Source organism: Tachypleus tridentatus, chromosome 8, assembly GCF_004210375.1.
Source record: "Tachypleus tridentatus isolate NWPU-2018 chromosome 8, ASM421037v1, whole genome shotgun sequence".
NCBI classification, from domain to species: Eukaryota; Metazoa; Arthropoda; class Merostomata; order Xiphosura; family Limulidae; genus Tachypleus; species Tachypleus tridentatus.
The window spans coordinates 10313378-10330839 of NC_134832.1; the positions used below are offsets into that span (position 1 = coordinate 10313378).

Genomic DNA, 17462 nt, shown 5'->3' on the forward strand with positions numbered 1-17462 from the left:
TCGCCCTTTTAGCAGTGGGGGAGTTATAATGTACGTTCAATCCCACTATTCGTTGGTAAAAGAGTAGCCCAAGAGTTGGCGGTGGGTGGTGATGACTAGCTGCCTTCTCTCTTGTCTTACACTGCTAAATTAGAGATGGCTAGCGCAAATAGCCCTCGAGTAGCTTTGCGCGAAATTAAAAAAAACAAACAAACAAACAAAACTGGATATAGTCGTATATTATTTTCCCTATTTTTTTTTTTACTTCACGTTAATATTTTGTCATTGATTCTGTAATAATATATAAGTTTTGTCGCATGACAAAGAAATTTGTTTTCCTTTCCAAATTGTATTAGGTAAATTTATATAGCATAATTAGCGTCAGTTTATTATTATGCAGAACACTTATTCATCCAAATGTCTTGTGCAAGATGGCTGGGGTTGAGGTTATGTTTAACGCATGAATTAGTAGAAGTACTACTTAGTAAGCGTAACTATATATAATTATTAACATGTTTAGGGTGTTTGGAACGTTGTCGGAAAGTTGTCAACGATTGTTGAAACGACCACAAGTAAAGTGTTAATAATTTTTTAAACTGTGCGAAATTAATTTTTCAAGATACCTGTTCATGTATTTTTTTTCTGCCGAAGTATTACTATTAACGAAACTTTAACTTAAAATAATCACTGTAACATAAATGCCTTTTGCTCGAATCTTACAAGTTGCAGTACAAAGTTATGTAAATTACAATGTAGAAACTTACTTTCTAACTTTGCTTGAACGTTAAACTTGAAGTGAAATTTCCATGCAAGATTTAACGCTACATAAGACTTCAAAGAGGTGATGCCAGTTTACTTTTGTGTACTTGTAATAGTATCGGAGCCATTCCACCATCTGTGTTACTTTAAAACACGTAACGTTTCAATTTATGCGCATTGGGTACAGTACAAATAGCTATTGTGTATCTTTGTGCTTAACAGTCAGCAAAAGCCTCAATCAGATATCATCTAACTCATCTTTTGTTTTTCAAGAGAAAACAAATTCAGAGGTCGGAACCTATTCTTATAATCGTATGACACCTATTCCCAGATAACCATCCCAGATTAATAATACCAGCTCTTCTGTGAACCCTTTCTGAAAATTCGAAGACTTAAAGTAGAATTTTAAATGTGGCTTAACCAGTAACATTTTTACTTCTAGATTTGCATGCAGTATTCCTGTAGATATTGCCTTGCTATTAGCAACATTTTGCTTGGATGGCTTACATCAAGAGACTGGTGAACAAAACCATAAAGATATTTTTGTTACATAAAACTTCTGTGGTTATTCCTATCAAAAACTGTATACATATTCAAACTGTGATATCTTACATACATTTTCATGCATTTATTATAATTAAAAGTTGTATGACATTTATTTGCTAAACTCTCCAAATAATCCAAAATATTTTGTAAAACAGGAGCATTCTCCTCACAGTCAGCAACACTGAAAATTTTATTGTCATCAGTAAATTTGAATAATCTAGTGACCATTTATGTCATTGATGTAAATCAAAAAAGAGCAAAGGTCTTAACAACAAGCCATGAAGAACTTATCTCATTTGTGAGATTAATTTAGTTTGACTGAACTGTATTGATAACAACTCTATGCTTTCTTCCATCTGGTGAGTTTTTTCTCAAAGTATTGACTGCTATTCCTTAATTTCTTGCAAATGTCTTAAAATTTGGTAGAGTTATACATTTGTCCAAAATGTTAAGGAAGCTTCCCCATTTTTTGATGTAATTTAATTCTTTTTTAAGGATTTTAAGAGTGTCAAAAGTAAATCAACTTAGAAACGTATATTTTGGGATCTTGTGTTCTCATACTTACAGCAGTCAAGATGAAAATTTGCAATTTCACGTGCCCAACACATTGACATCCAAAAATATTTTTTGGTCAACCATTTTACTCTATTTTGACCAGTGCCCACACGTAATGACAAACATTAATAAACAGAAATGTGGGACTTATCCATTTTTAAGAAATTATAGAGAGTTAAGATGCTGAAAAATAAAAAGGGAAAATATATAAGATTGGGGATTTTTGACAGTTATTGTGCTGTATTTTGGCCAATTTATATGTTTTTTGGTACTAAAATAATTTTTTTATATATCCAAAACAGAGATATAAACAAATGTGATTTAGTACTAAGATAATTTTTTATAGATCTTAAACTGAGATATAAACACATTTGTAATTTTTGTCTTTTACTAGATGTTTTAGCAAGGAATTCATAATTTGTAGTTTTCATGAACAATTTATTTGTGTGTCATATCAACCAAATTACGTGAGAGCTTGTACAAAGAAACCAGATTCCAAACATTGGTCTATATAGGCAGTTTTATATTTTTATAGTGTCAAAATTGGCCATATTGGAATTGCATGGTGGAGATAAGGCATTCACTTACAAATGTTACTGTCTTTAATTCTTGTCTCTACAAACTTTGCACTTTTAAAATCTAATACCAAAATCTCATTACTATTTCCACATGTAGGAAAAACATCAAATAAGCAATGATTACTTATGCACAAATGTTATCTTATTAATTGTTTCCTCATTACAAGTTGACAATAAATATGAAATTGCTTTTTTTCTTAAATAGTTCACCCATTTAACTGTTGAAGAAAGCTATGCTGGAAAGATTTTAAAAAACTTTCTCCCATGTGATTTGACTATTAATATTTCCCAATCTGTATGTTTAAAATTAAAATTTTTCATCATTATAACTTCAATAACATTTTGGTTCTTAATCTCACTTTAGAATTTCTCATTAATTTCATGAGTTTCATTTGGTTGTTTGTAATAAATTCCAACCAAGAGCCTTCTCCTCATATAACAACTAACACGTACTCACACAGGTTCAATGTCATTGTTTTTAGCTTTTGGAATAACACCTTGAACAGGCTAAAACTCGCATTTTGCACATAAAGCTGCTCTTTCCCCTGTATATTTAGTACTCTATCCCTATTAAACAGTCTATAACCACATATTTGAAAGAAATTTTTGTTATCAAAATTGTATATATTTAGCCAGGTTTCAATTGTCCTTGTTACATCAGAATCTTCTGTTCCAACCAATTTATTTTTATACTTTTATCATTAAAACAACCTTTGAACCTTTCTCTAACTATACCCCTCTCTACAGCTTTCCTTTCTTCATTATTTTGGCTTTCTTCACTGTATAATCCTAGTTTCAATTTGCTCTTAGAATTGAGTCAATAACCTTTGCAAAGAAGCAAGCCCCTATCCTATTTAAATGTATACTATCCATTCCTTAAAGGTCCCTTTTGCAACTGAACTGATCCCATAAATCCAACCAACAAATTTGCATTTTCTTGTATACAAGCAAAAGCTAAGCATTCAGCTCTCGTGATGTAGTTATAAATTTATCTTTGATGGTAAAGTTTAGCAGTTACTGAATAATTAAGTATTATAACCCTTTTTTAATCTTTTTATTCTTTGTACTTATTAATAAGCTCCTCTGACTCCATCACTGTTAACATCTTTTATTATGTCACTCTTTCTGTCAGTTATATTATCCACTATTTACTCTTACCCACATGCCATATTAACGAACCTTTTATAACAATAACCTCATGTTTTCCATTCCCATCCCTATCTATTCCTTTTTTATTCTTCATTTCTCATGTTCATCATTTTCCCAAGTTTATGGCTAAAATTTGTAACTTAAGAATTATTCTCATTATAATTAAATTCACTACTAAAAGAATATTAGTACTGTTTTTAACTGCCTGCAAGTCAATATTAGGGGCTGTATCCTTCGCATGCAAAAGGTTTTCTTCTTCACATCCTACTATAATTACCTCCAGTTTTCTCTTGTCTTTAGCCATAACATTGCTCTGTTTATTTGGTACAGTCTCCATTTTCTCCTCTAGCCTTTACATTTTTCATATAAATTGTACAAATTAGTTATTTGGGTTTGTGAGGTTTATTGCATTTGACCCTACTCCTACATTTTTAGCTGATAGGATGTCAAGTGACTACTTGATATTTCCTCTTCCTAATATTGGTCTTAGTGCTGGGAGATTTGCTGCTCAATTACATAATGGAATAACTGTTTTTTTTCCCCATGTTTATTGGATCAACAAACTTTTGCCACAAGGAGGTTTATTTAGATTTTCAACAGATGAACCTTCTTTAAACAGATCACAGTTTCTTAGATTTGTATTACTTTCACAATTGTCCTGAGGTATTTTTCTTTCACCAACATTTGTCTGAAGCCAATCAGTGCTGAACCATTTGAGGTTGAGTTGAAGATTTTATTGACATCACATCAGTGAGAATTTCTTCATCAGTTCTTTCTTTGGTTTGTTGGGATTTATCGGATAGAGATACTTTGTTAGAAAGCATTTATTTACCATTTTCTTCTTCAGGGAATTATGGGAAGCTCCTTTTCTCTGTTTCTTCTTATTTGCTATTGTTCCAGAGACTTTAGAATTTCAAATTCATACTGCCCATTTACATTCTTATTTATTGTCATTGGCTTCTCATTTTTTTAGTGCTAATTTGGGAATATTGGACCATAGTTTTTCCCAACCCTCTCCTTCATTTTCCAGGTCTTTTAATTCCCATAATAGGATTCATCCTTATTTTTAGGGATCTGTGGCTTGGATGGACTGACAAAATTGGTATTAGTAACTATCCCGTGGGTAGGGGGAGCAGTGAAAGAACAATTATATCACTTCCTGGACATCTGGAGTTCTTTCACCAGGGATTCATCAGTACTGAATGTTCTGGTTTTAAGGTTGGTTATTCAATTTACAATACCTTCATTTCTGTCTGCTCAACATATTACCTTTTTACCTCTCACAGATCCACGGCAAGTAGAGCTTCATTCCCAGGCCATTAAAGAGTTGTTAATCAAAAGTGCAGTAGAGAGAGTTTTATTTCGTTTTTTCCAGGTTTTTATTCTTATTTATTTGTTGTAACCAGAAGGAGGAGATGACTTTGCAACTCATTGGAATTGTTAAATGCAGTTGTTTTGATATTTGATACATCATCTTCAAGAGTTGGCAATAGATACATTCAGTGAGGATTGGTCAGATTTATATCTGTGTGCCCTTCCCCTGATTCTGCTATTACCCTGCATTCTGACTGTTGTTCATTCTACTCTCTACTGGGTTCTCTTGATTGCACAAAATTGGGTAGCTTAAATGTGGTTTCTGTCTCTTCAATATCTACAGGAATGTCCATCACTACCTCTTCCATATTAACAATCTTTGTTGAGATAACCTTGATAAGACATTCTCCACCCTGATGTTCAGAAACTCAGTCTTCCTGCTTGGAAATTATATGATCCTTTGCTCAACATAATTACTTAACTGTAAGGTTTCTCTCTATTTAACAAAATATCTCAGTAGGCAAACCAGAATTGTTTATCAAAAGAAGTGGAGTGTTTCTTGTGAGTTATCCATCTAAAATATCTACTATATCCAGTTTTATGACTTGGATATTTGAGAAGGGTCTTACATTGTTAACAGTGGCTTTATATAAGACATCCTTGTCCACTATTTTCAGGTTTTCTAAATATCAGAAGGTTTTTGACTCCCAGCTTCTATTCAGTCTGCTAAAATACTTTCATATTCTTAAGCCTTAATGACCTATTCAATTACTGAATTGGGACTTTACAGTTTTACATGCATTGTCTCATCCTACTTTTGAGTCCTTAGCTTGTGTTAATCAACACAATTCTACTAATGGTTTTTCTGCTTTTGATTTAATGCATGTCCTGAGGAACAATGACTCTCTTGAGGTAGCCAAATGCCTCATCATTCAATTAGTGACACACATGAATGTATTAATGAGATTCTCACTGCCCCGATCTACTATTTAGTGAAACCACAGCCAAGGGAACGAGCTTCGAAAAATCAGCGGGATGTATGCCAAAATTTCTTTTGTAATAACAGTCTGTAAAATGCAGACTCACTGTTATTTTTCCATTATCCTTGGTTATGTTTATGATTTACAGTTGTTTTACATGCATTGTCTCATCCTAATTTTGAGTCCTGAGCTTGTGTTCTTTGTTTCACTTTACTCTTAAGTTGTATTTTTTGTTGTTGTTGACTTGTGGAAATCATCAGTCAGAGTTATTTGCAATTCATGTGCAAAGGACTCTTTATCATTCCACATTTGTCTTACTTTACCCTGATAGGTCTTTTCTTTCGAAGACTCTGGCAGCCAGGAAATGGGAAAGATCCTTTTCACCAATCCATTTGCCAGCCATTTCTTCCCTTTATGACTGTTCTGATTCTGATCATTATATTATGACCTGCCAGGGTCCTCAAGTGTTGAATGGCTCATACTAACTCATTTCAAGGTACTAGGAGCTGATTGTTCATTCATTGGGATACTTCTTTTTCCTGTGATGTTTCTCCCATTACCCTGATGAGGTTGGGGGTAGGGTGCATGGCCCTTCTCTTTGGTCAATGTTAGTTTTGTATATTGTTCATGGAAGGAGTTCTGTTATCTCCTCATAATTCTGAAAGCAAAGAGATCCCATCTTAGGTCCTTGGTTGAGCACAGGTTCTATGTTCTTGCTATAATTCCAATGGCAAGCAGAATACTTCTTGTTCTCTTTGTTGCTCAGTGAGGATGACTTTTCATGATTCCAGACTGAATAAATGCTGTTCCTTTAGGTGATTATAGCATACAAACCCCCATTGTTTTGAACCTGTTGTGTTACCTTTTGGAATTATTCAAGTGGAAAAGAATCTTTGGCCACTTCAGTGTTGCTAACTTTCTATTCGTCATTCTGGAGATTTGGAATGTATCTCTCTATGGCTACAGTTTGGGATCCAGTAAAAATCATATGTATATAATATTGTGGTCCAATTGCCTTAGCCACCAATGTGAGATAAAGGTACTCTGACCCCTTGATTTCAACCCTGAGTTGTGAAACCTTGACTTTCTGGTTAGGGCTGGTCTATTCTGATGATTATTGATTCTATTCCACATTTGATATTGAAACTAAATTACGGGTGAAAAGCATACATGTTGCAGTGGATGCAGTGTAGTTTCCATACTCTCATACGATTTTTATCTTGGTGCATTCTTGTTTTATACAGGTGTTTTCTGGCCTACACTGGCTCCTCTGACTTTTCAGTGTAGGATTCTCGCTATATTGTCAGCAGAGGTATGTTTTATAAGTTAGCATTTTCCTGAACTGAAAATGTTTTTCCAGTAATACCTACCTCTGCTGACACTCTTCTGTCCTACCTCCCCACTAAAAACTGGTGTATGTCTCAAAAAATAATTACATTATCTGAATAAGGTTCTTATATACAGGTAGTGCATTGAAGTTGGTGTAGAAATATGAAAATTATGATTTGCTTAGGACATTTGAGTGGGGTATAAAAGACTGGAGCAAGTGTTTTCAGTGCTTAGATGGACAAAGAGTGGAAACTCTTGAGATTGAGAAATAGGTATGTTGTCAGCACAGGCAAGTATTATTGAAAATGTATTTTCAGTTTAGGAAAATGTTAACTTTCCCTACACCTGTATTCAGCTGTTGGACCTTATATTAGCACCTGAAGATAACACTGATCTCTTTTTAGGCTGTAATGAACTTTTCTTTCACTCGTATTTCTTAATTATAGAATGTTTGTTTTTTGAACATCTGACTAGTCTTTATATAGTGGATAGGTACCAGAAATTGGATAAATTTTAATTTTATGCCATAACTTTTTAAAGAGTAAAAATTAATTTGAACAATGTACAGCTTTGTTTGAAGTAAATTAATAACTTTTATATTTCATACCAAACTCTGAAGAAACAAATGGTCCTTTGTTGTCTGTATGTTAAGTAGAGGTTATGATGCAAAAATTAGCTGTTATGTGTTGGAAAAAACTCACTATCTGTGCCTCATAAATGTTACTGGATTATGACATCATGGAATTTATATACACAGTATTGACTCTTGTTGAGTTAGTGTTGGAGAGATGTCATTGTTTAATTTTTATCACAATAACAAATTAGACTCTTTATTTAAAAGTAGTAAAAATGTATAAACCAATGATTCCAAATAATGTTTTTATTTAACCACATTTAATTTTTTTGGAACTGAATTCTGGATGAGTATAAAAATTTACAAATTTTATTTTAGCAAAATATTTTGTTTAAATAAAAAATATTTACAAACTGATGATTTTATAACATTCTGGACCATTTGTAAACAAATTAAAAGTACATTTAATGATGAATAACTCACATTTATGTTTTTATAATTCTTTAGAATTTTGTCACCTGTAATCAACCTTTACCACATTGCCAATTTAATCAGGATGCTGTGATGTTATGTGACAGTAATATACAACAAATGAAACAACTTCTGAAGGATACAGCAATCAGTAATAGTTCTGTTTCTGTAGAGGTACTTGTTTCAATTTATGAATGAAATTAATTTCTAGTTATATTTTCAAGAATGATTTGCTTATTAAAGTGAATAAAATAATTTTGTTTATAACTTTTATTTCTTTTTTTACTGTAGTATCTTCAGTATACTTCTATCAGATTTAGATTTTTATGCTAAAATATTCTTAAGAGTAAAAGTGAAATCTGATAAAGTTATAACTTTCTTTGAAGTAAATTAATAATTCTTATTTTATATTTCTTGCAATCTGGGATACATCTATTACAATTGGACATTAAAATTCTTGATATATAGAAGCACTGTTACACATTGTATGTTATTTTCTTTTCAGTCAAAAACAAAACTTTTGTGTAGTATATATCTGCAACTGAAATCTCAGGAGAAAACTGATTTTCTAAGGCATCTGGTTTTGAACTATGGAGTAAATCATTCGAGCGTTCAGAAATGTGCTCAGTCTTTCCTCTTATGTCAGGTATACTTTAGAGATAAGATGAAACCCATAATAGGATCACTGTTATCAGTTTGACAGCAGTTTCATTAATAGTGATATCCTACCTTTGAAAATAATAAAGTGTCATAAACATATATTTTCAAAAACTGGAGGAATTGGTAAAAATGTTTAATGCATATGTATTAGAATGATATTTCTTATATTTTTATTGGATGTGATACTTGCAGCTTTCCAATAATTTATAAAGTGAATGGGACACTCATAAATAGAGCTTGGCAATTAATTATTGGAATTTACTAATTGATTAATCATTGTGATCATTATTTTATTCCAGTCATCTAATTAATTATACTCATATGAAACATTTTTCTTATTTTAAACTGGTTTTGTGTTTTATTAAGACATTTTCAAACTATTATTTTTTAATGTTGTTGTAATTTTTATGGATAATAATTCAGGGTCATGTTACTTTTCCAGACCTAAACTTTTGTACTCGAAAAAATATATACAATGCGGTGTAGTATGAAACCCTGATAATATCTTTTACTCTTTTGCCACAGGTATTCTTTACTACTCATGACAAAAGATTTTAGCATTTTACATTCAAATTTTTTATACTATGTTTTGTTTACATTATATCAGTTAGAATAATATGAAATCTTAGCTCATAGTATATGTTTTAATAGTATACAAGTTTTAATTTCTTAATTCTAAAAGGCAGTATTTTAAAAAATCTTGAATTTCCCCTACATGACACATTTTCTCTTAGCATGCCATCTATTTTATCCACCATCCATCAAAAAAGCATATCAAAATCATTATTGCTCAAATAAACCACATTTATTGTAGTCTTCAATTTTGTTTGGTTACTGAGCTGTTGAACTGAAAGTCAGATCCTCCTGCCACACCTACCTGTTACATCCTCTCTTTCATAGTTCTCTTCTACATTTAATTATATATTACCTATAACCAATAGAAACTCAAGGTTTTCTTCCATCAAATTACGTATAACCTTATGTTCTGAAAATGTCAATTTCACTCAGAGTACCAACATCATTTCCATGCGAAAGTTAAAGACTAGCTTGGATTAATTTGTAATGACTCTTGTAACATAGTTAGAGAACCATAAAAAATGTTGAGAGTTAAGAAAATGTGTCTACTTTATTTTTCGTGTCAACCCTTTTGTGATGGGTCGTGGGTCAAAGACCATGTCATCACTGTATCATTTTGTATTCAAAACTGTATTGAACTACTGTTTTATAAATTTGTGTCAATAAGTTTGGAATCAAATTGTGGATTATAATTCAAACTTTAGTATTATAAATGAGTTAATTTCTTAAAAGTAAATATTAAAAGAACTCACCTAAATATACATTTTAGTGATTCATGTGGTATGTTGAATGTACCACTGGTTAAAATTAGTTGTTTATGATGCCAATACACTAAGTCTTCTATTATATTTTCATACAAATTATGAACTTAATTTATCAATATTGACAAGCTATATATAAAATAAGAACCTCATATCTTTTTATTTTGCTGAGATGTGGCTTATGTACTGTATCAAACAGTCCCTTATGCAGTCTGACTATAGTGGTTTTCTCACTATTTGAATCTGTGAACAGGCTACTACATTCTTTCAATCCAAGATTTCAAGGAGGTGAGTTGTGTCTTTAGTGTGCTTGAAGTTTCATACTTTTTTTTCCCCTAAATACAACTTAGTTACTGAGCTTAATAAATTATAGCATATTTCTGAGGTAACAGTATAGTTATTTATGATTTTTTTTGGTTATCTAACTGTGTCTATGAAACCTAAACATTTATACACGAAATTTTAAAAGGCTTAGCAACCTATGTCCAGCAGCAACCAAGTTCAAAGATTGTATCTAGAAGAGGTAATTGTTTGCTTTACTTTTTATTGTTCTGTATTTTTCGAAAAATAAGTATCATAACGTATTTCTAAATAGTAATAATCTATATACATATATAATGTATAATAATTTAAATGTTATTGTATAATACAGAATACTAGCCCACTAAAACACAGCTGAGAATGGTGAGTTTTATATTATTGGATGTACAAAAATGAGTACACGTGTACCGCATCAGTGGAAGTTATGTAATAGTTGCTAGGCATGACAGGAAGGTCAAAATAATATAAAATAATAAATATATAACATTATGACACTTAATCTACTTAGACTAAATATTTGTATTTTTGTGTTTTATGTAGTCATTTTAGCATGAAAGAAATTATAACATATATTTATTTCCTAATTTTTGTATGATGGTCATTCAGTTGACAGATCCCACATAGGGTATAGAAAATAACATAAGATATAAAGTCTTAGTGAAAACATTTGAAATGTATTTAGGAGGTTTTAAAGATTATACAAATAATACTTGAGATTTTTGGGATGAAGGATAGGTTTCAATCATAACATGAAATCACTTTGTACTTGAACTAGTAACCAAAAAAGACTTGGTATTTTCACAAATATTTTATTAACAAATCTGACTTTTTGTGTATAAAGGACTTGTAATCTTTACTGAAAGTGTGCCAAATTTTGTGAAGGTGCATGTACTGCATCAAAAGTTATACAGTAAATACATAGTGTGTGAATGTGTATATTAACTCATTTATATTATACCAAGTTCTGATGCATTATTTAATTAAATACAAAGTAAGTGCATTATTATAATTAGTATAAAAATTTATGGTTAACTCTCTTTGACAATCAACAGCAAGAAAAAAGAAGACTGTTTAAGTATTTTAGTTTTTTGTTTCTTTACATGTAATTATAAAAGTAACTAAAGTGCAAAAATAGGGATCCTTTTAGATTAGTTGAAATTAGACTAAGTAGAATAATAATAATATTAAATTAAAAATATTTCACAGAGCAGCTGTTAGTAGTTCTGGATAACGTAATTCACAAGTGTAATGTGAGCTGCACATTCCCCAATCTGATACAACTTATAATGACATGGATAGTAGCTAGACACAGTTCAAAGAGCAATAACACAGTAACATTTAATTATAAATAGAGGTATACTGTTCTGAGTTTAAAGGTACATAGGATAAATGAATGAAGTTTGATGTTACAATTTGAAGTCATTTTAGAAAGAAAAGGAGGGTAATTTAGATTTATTTCAATTTTATATTTTTGTCAAATCAACTGAGTCCATATCAAGCGAGCTAATAATATTCCATGGGTTTCTACCTACAGATTTCTACAATAATACTAAAAATACTGAAGGAAATAACTTTTAGTTTGTTTCAGTAACTATAAATTGTGAAAATACTAAATGTAACATGATTTGCAATATTTCCAATAGTAATGAGATATGGGGTGTTTGTATTCAGTATTCATATTTGAATGCATTTAAATACAGCTTTGTGAATATTCATATACTTTGGTGTGGAACTGTAAAGTATATCTATTTGAATTCAGTGACATAGTATTCATATTTGCTGAATGATTTAGTGAATACTTAATATTGTATGCCATATGTTACAAGTTGAATTTTTATCAAATGTAAGTTTTAAATTCTTTATTTTAAGAGAAATGTTTAAAAATACTGCTTCAGATTTATTGTCACATGACCAATAAACTTTTAAAAGTTTGTACCTTAGGTCTCTGTACCTTCAATAATACAATGGTAGTTGAGTAGTGGTACATCTAGACAATAACATGATTATTAACTTTTACTCTTTTATTTCAAAGTTCTGTAAACAAATACAGTTAAAACAAGTAATATTTTTTAAACTCCTAATGTCCATCTTCAATAGTTTTGTTTGAGCTTTATAGCATACATGTAAATATTATGCACACATGTTAAATAATAATTAGTCAGAACTTATTTTACACTATAATCTAACAATAGTTATTTTGAAATTGGCACCAGTTGTCATCACAAAGTATGTGAAATTAATTATAGTATTGTTGGCCACTTGATCAACTATATCACATACTTGTTTCTCACCTAAAATGTTAGAGATACAATTTAATTTCTATTTAGGTTTTACTATTATATTTTAGTTACTTATCTATTTGTTGTGTTTTAAAATGTATAATTAAAAGGGGCTTAAACAATTTTTAAATATAGATAATACCTTGTGTTTTTTCTCAAACCTTATGATATAACATGCTAAACATAAATTTTGCCAAAGGGTTGCATCTCTCCAAAGAAACTGTACTTTGCCTTGAGGGCACCATTGTTATGTGTCAAGATAAATAATAAGCAGTAAAAGAATGGAAAATAAAATATTGAAAATTAACTGTATGTGAAAAAACCCACATTTATAAATACATCATCTTTGAAGATATTCTACAGAAGTAAATGATGTCACCCAGATAGACCAACAGGTTGTTTATTTCCCTTAAAATTTATGTTATCGAAAAAATTCTAAATTATTATTTTTTAGGTAGGAAAGTCTTTTTTTAAGCTTATGAAGGAAAATTATCATTAATTATATTTCTGATAAAGTATTAGTATTAGGCTTATCATATCTTTTAACACTGTTTTTTATCAAGTTATTTTAATTTTTTCAATACTGACAAGAAAATGTAACAGCATTTCAACCGCACTGTGTTTGCATTATGTTTTGCTATATACAGTACTCATAAGGTATGATTGAAACACTGTTATACACTCCTCTTCCTGAAAGCCTCAGAATGACTGAATAGAGAATATCATGTTTTTCTGGTTCTTTTACTAAATTTTATTACACTGCACAACATACCATTATGAAAACAGAAAATATTTTTCCTGCATTAAATTCTACTTTTGCTTCAGTTTTCACTAATGATGATTTAAACAATATTCGTGATTGTGATAAATGGAAGCAAGATGATCACATTAATTCTGAACTTTTAGAAAACAAAACTGAGAAGTTTAAAGAAAGACAATGCTCCTAAGTCAGATGATACATTTTCAAATGTTTTAAAGGAGTTTAAGAAGTGGACATGTGAGTCACTTGCTACTGTAAATCCTTCAAATCCAAAATTTTGGAAATTGGCTAGTGTTACTCTTCTTTTTAAGGGAGGTGATAAAAATTGCCCCAGTAATTATAGGTCTATTCATTTTAAATCAGTGTTGGGAATAGTTTTAGAAAACTAATAAAAGATTCTTTGCAATACCATTTAACAAAATTTATAATTTTAGTGAAGTGTTAACATGGTTTCACTAAGAGAAAATCGTGCTGTACAAATATTTTGATATTCTTTGAAAAGGTTACTGCTTATGTAGATGAGGGTAAGGGTGTAGATTTGGTACATCTGGATTTTCAGAAAGCATTTGATAAGGTTCCTCATGAAAAGCTTGTAAAAATTATCTTTCAAGGCATGGGGAATAAGTTGGCTAACATGTGGCAGGATGGAAGAATGCAAAGGGTAGCTGCAAATGGAGTTCACTTACACTGGATTAACCCTTTTGCTACATGCTCGGTATAATGTACATAAGGTCATCTACACATTTGCACAATAACCTTTGAAACAGCATGTGTATCTTTGCATAGTTTGATATGCCTTTAGGAAAGATTACAAGCCTTTTGTTCACAAAAAGTCAGATTTTTGATAAAATATTTTTATTAAAGATTTGTTTGCAAAAAGAGATTGTTTTATTATTAGTCTGAGTACAAAGTGATTTCATGTTATGATTAAGAAAACTGTATTTTATCCCAAAAATTTCAAATATTATTTGCATAATCTTTAAAACCTCCTCAATACATTTCAAATGTTTGTTTTTGGTAAGACTTTATGTTTTGTTATTTTCTATACTCTAACTATATGGAGTCTGTCACTTGATCATTCTTGTAGCCATCATAAACCTATTAGGAAACAAATATAAATTATGCTTTTTGGACTAGAATTACTACATATAACACAAAAATACAAATATTTAGTCTAAATGGTTTAAGTCTCAAAACACTATATTATATATTATATTGACCTTCCAGTCCTGTCTAGCTAACATTACATTAGTTGTATTGACATGGTGCATGTGCACTCATGTTACTACTCCTGTAGTATAAAACTGATCTTTAGTTTTCCTTATCTTGGCTGTGTTTTAGAGGACTAGTATTTTGCAATATACAGTAACATTTCAATTATTATACATATATATAGATTATTACTAGTTAGAAATAAATAATTAACTTCATTTTTCATAAAATATAGAACAATAAATCTAGAAGTAAATCAAACAATTGTCTCTTCTTGCTACAACCTTTAAACTTAGTTGTTACTGGACATAAGTTGTTAAGCCTTTTAAAATTTTGCACATGGAGGATATTCAATTTTTTTTAGGTTTTATGTATACAGTTGAATAACAAAAAATCATAAATAACTATACTGATACCATACAATTTCACTGTAATTTATTTAGCTTAGTGACTAAGATGTATTTTAAAAAGTATGAAACTTCGAACAGACTAAAGACATAATCTACCTTCATGAAATCTTGGTGTGAAAGAACATGGTAGCTTGTTCACAGATTAAAATGGCTGAGAAAATCACAAATGGGATGTTCTAAGCTGTTGATTGGTTATTCATATGTCATATACTGTAATAAGAATATATAATGGACCACTTCAAAAAATGTAAAGAGTTAAATGTGGTCACCATGTTTGATTCAGTGCATGAGCATTACCTCAGCACATTAAAATGATACGAGATTCTTATATTATATTCTTGCTTGTCACTTTTAGAAAGTTGGTTCTTAATTTGTAGAAAACTATAGATTTAGTGTTTTGACATCACAAATAACTAATTTTAACCACTGCTATATTTAACATACCACATGACACTAAAATCTATATTTAGATGTGTTCTTTTAATATTCACTTTTAAATTAAGAAATTAACTTATATATAACGTTAAAGTTTGAATTATAATGTACAATAATTCAATAATATTTTGAATGCAAGTGATGATATGACCTTTGACTCCTGATCTGTTGCAAATAGGTTAATGCCACAAGTAGGTACTTTAAGGCACAGTCTTAGGACCATTGCTCTTTTTGATTTGCTTTAATGATATAGTTCAAGAAGTGGTCAGAAGATGACTTAAATTTATTGTAAATGTTAAGGTTTTAGATGTTTCTGGCTGTGAGGAGGATGTAGATGATTTTGTAAGTAGGACAAATGAATGGCAGATGGTTTTTAATTATAATAAATTCAAAATTATGCATGTGGGTTATCATAATTTCCAATTTAAGTATATTTTAGAAGGGAATAGTCTTAATTTTGTTATAAAAGGAAAGAATCTTGATTTAATGGTTGATCAGTATTTTTAGTCATGCAAACAGTGTACTGTTACTAGTTGTAGGGAAGATAGGATTTTACATTCTGTTTGCAGAAATATCAAGTGCAAGTGTAAAGAGGTTTTAATTTCATTGCATGTGTCACTGGGTAGACTACATTTAGTGTATTGTGTTCAGTCTTGGGCTCTTTACCTTAGGAAAGACATTGTTGGAAGTAATTCAGAGGAGAGCTAGTAGATTGGTGCCTATGATGGAAGGGTTATTATATGAGATATTGAGACCTCTGAATTTATTTTCACTTTTAGCAAATATGCCTGCATTGTTGATTTCTTCCCTTCTTAAAATATATTTACTTCTCAGAGTTCTATGGACTATAGGCTCCAAAGTCATTGTATCTAATACACAGTTGTATAGATAGACTTTAAATTAAAAATACACTTGGGAAATAGTAGTTGTATTTTACTTACTTGTAGCATGCCATATCTATTTCTGAATAATGTTTAATAGATCTTTATTGAATAATCGTTAACATACATCATATCGCTAAGTTATACTTTTTAGTACAAATTGCTAACATTGCAAGTAATACAATTATAATTTTAAATAATTAAATACTGAAATGTGCTTATTTTTCTATTTTACAGTAATATGTAAGTGTTTAACTTCTAAACTCTTAAAGTTGTAGTGAAAGCAAATTGTGTTTTTGAATTTTATAATAGTTTATACAGTTATATATTTTTAACAGAATGATATTATCTGCAATATAAAATCTAATTTTCCCTCCTGAATTTAGATTTTTGTGTGTTTGGGGGACCTTTCAGGGAAAGTTCTCCCTGTATACTTTATTTTCTCTAGGATCCAAACAACAACCAATCTGAGGATTCAATTATGACAGTTGGTGCAGTAAATTTTAAAATTAAAAACAATATCATTGTTTAGATTTACAGTAAATTTTTATTTGGCTGACTGCCAGCAACCATAACTCTTCTGTTAACACTAAAAGAGATCTCCTTGTTGCTCAACACTTTAACCAACTCAGTCATTCCATTAATGATATTACTCTCATTGCCATTGAAGTAGGATTTAAAACTAAATCAGATAGAGAAATAAAAGAAGCTTATTGGATTGGTAATTTAAACATTGTTTAACCTTTCGGAATTTATTTAAATCTTGGAATCAGTGATCTCGATTCATTGGTTTTATTTTTGTCAGAAAAATAATTTTTATTCTTTGCTTATTTTTTATGTAACATAAAAGTTGCATCTTCTAAAACTTACTGTTTAAGATAATTTTTTATACCCCTTTTTATAAATTGATTATTATAATGTATCTTTTTCAGT

The 17462-nt window shown here is 30.3% G+C and overlaps 1 protein-coding gene across 14 annotated transcripts in view; it reads left to right on the forward strand.

Moving 5' to 3' along the window:
* Positions 1–330: 330 nt before the first annotated feature.
* The window catches only part of LOC143258512 (malonyl-CoA decarboxylase, mitochondrial-like), a 113880-nt gene continuing 96748 nt past the window's right edge, over positions 331–17462 (forward strand). For 5 of the 14 annotated variants that reach the window (XM_076517586.1, XM_076517595.1, XM_076517584.1 and 2 more), the window contains exons 1-3: positions 390–551; positions 8271–8408; positions 8740–8880. In XM_076517586.1, coding sequence (XP_076373701.1) covers positions 492–551; positions 8271–8408; positions 8740–8880 — 339 coding nt within the window. In that variant the 5' untranslated portion in view covers positions 390–491. Of the gene's footprint in view, positions 821–1439; positions 1644–7324; positions 7462–8270; positions 8409–8739; positions 8881–17462 lie in introns of those variants that run through there. The other 9 variants (XM_076517598.1, XM_076517589.1, XM_076517591.1 and 6 more) reach the window with 9 other exon arrangements.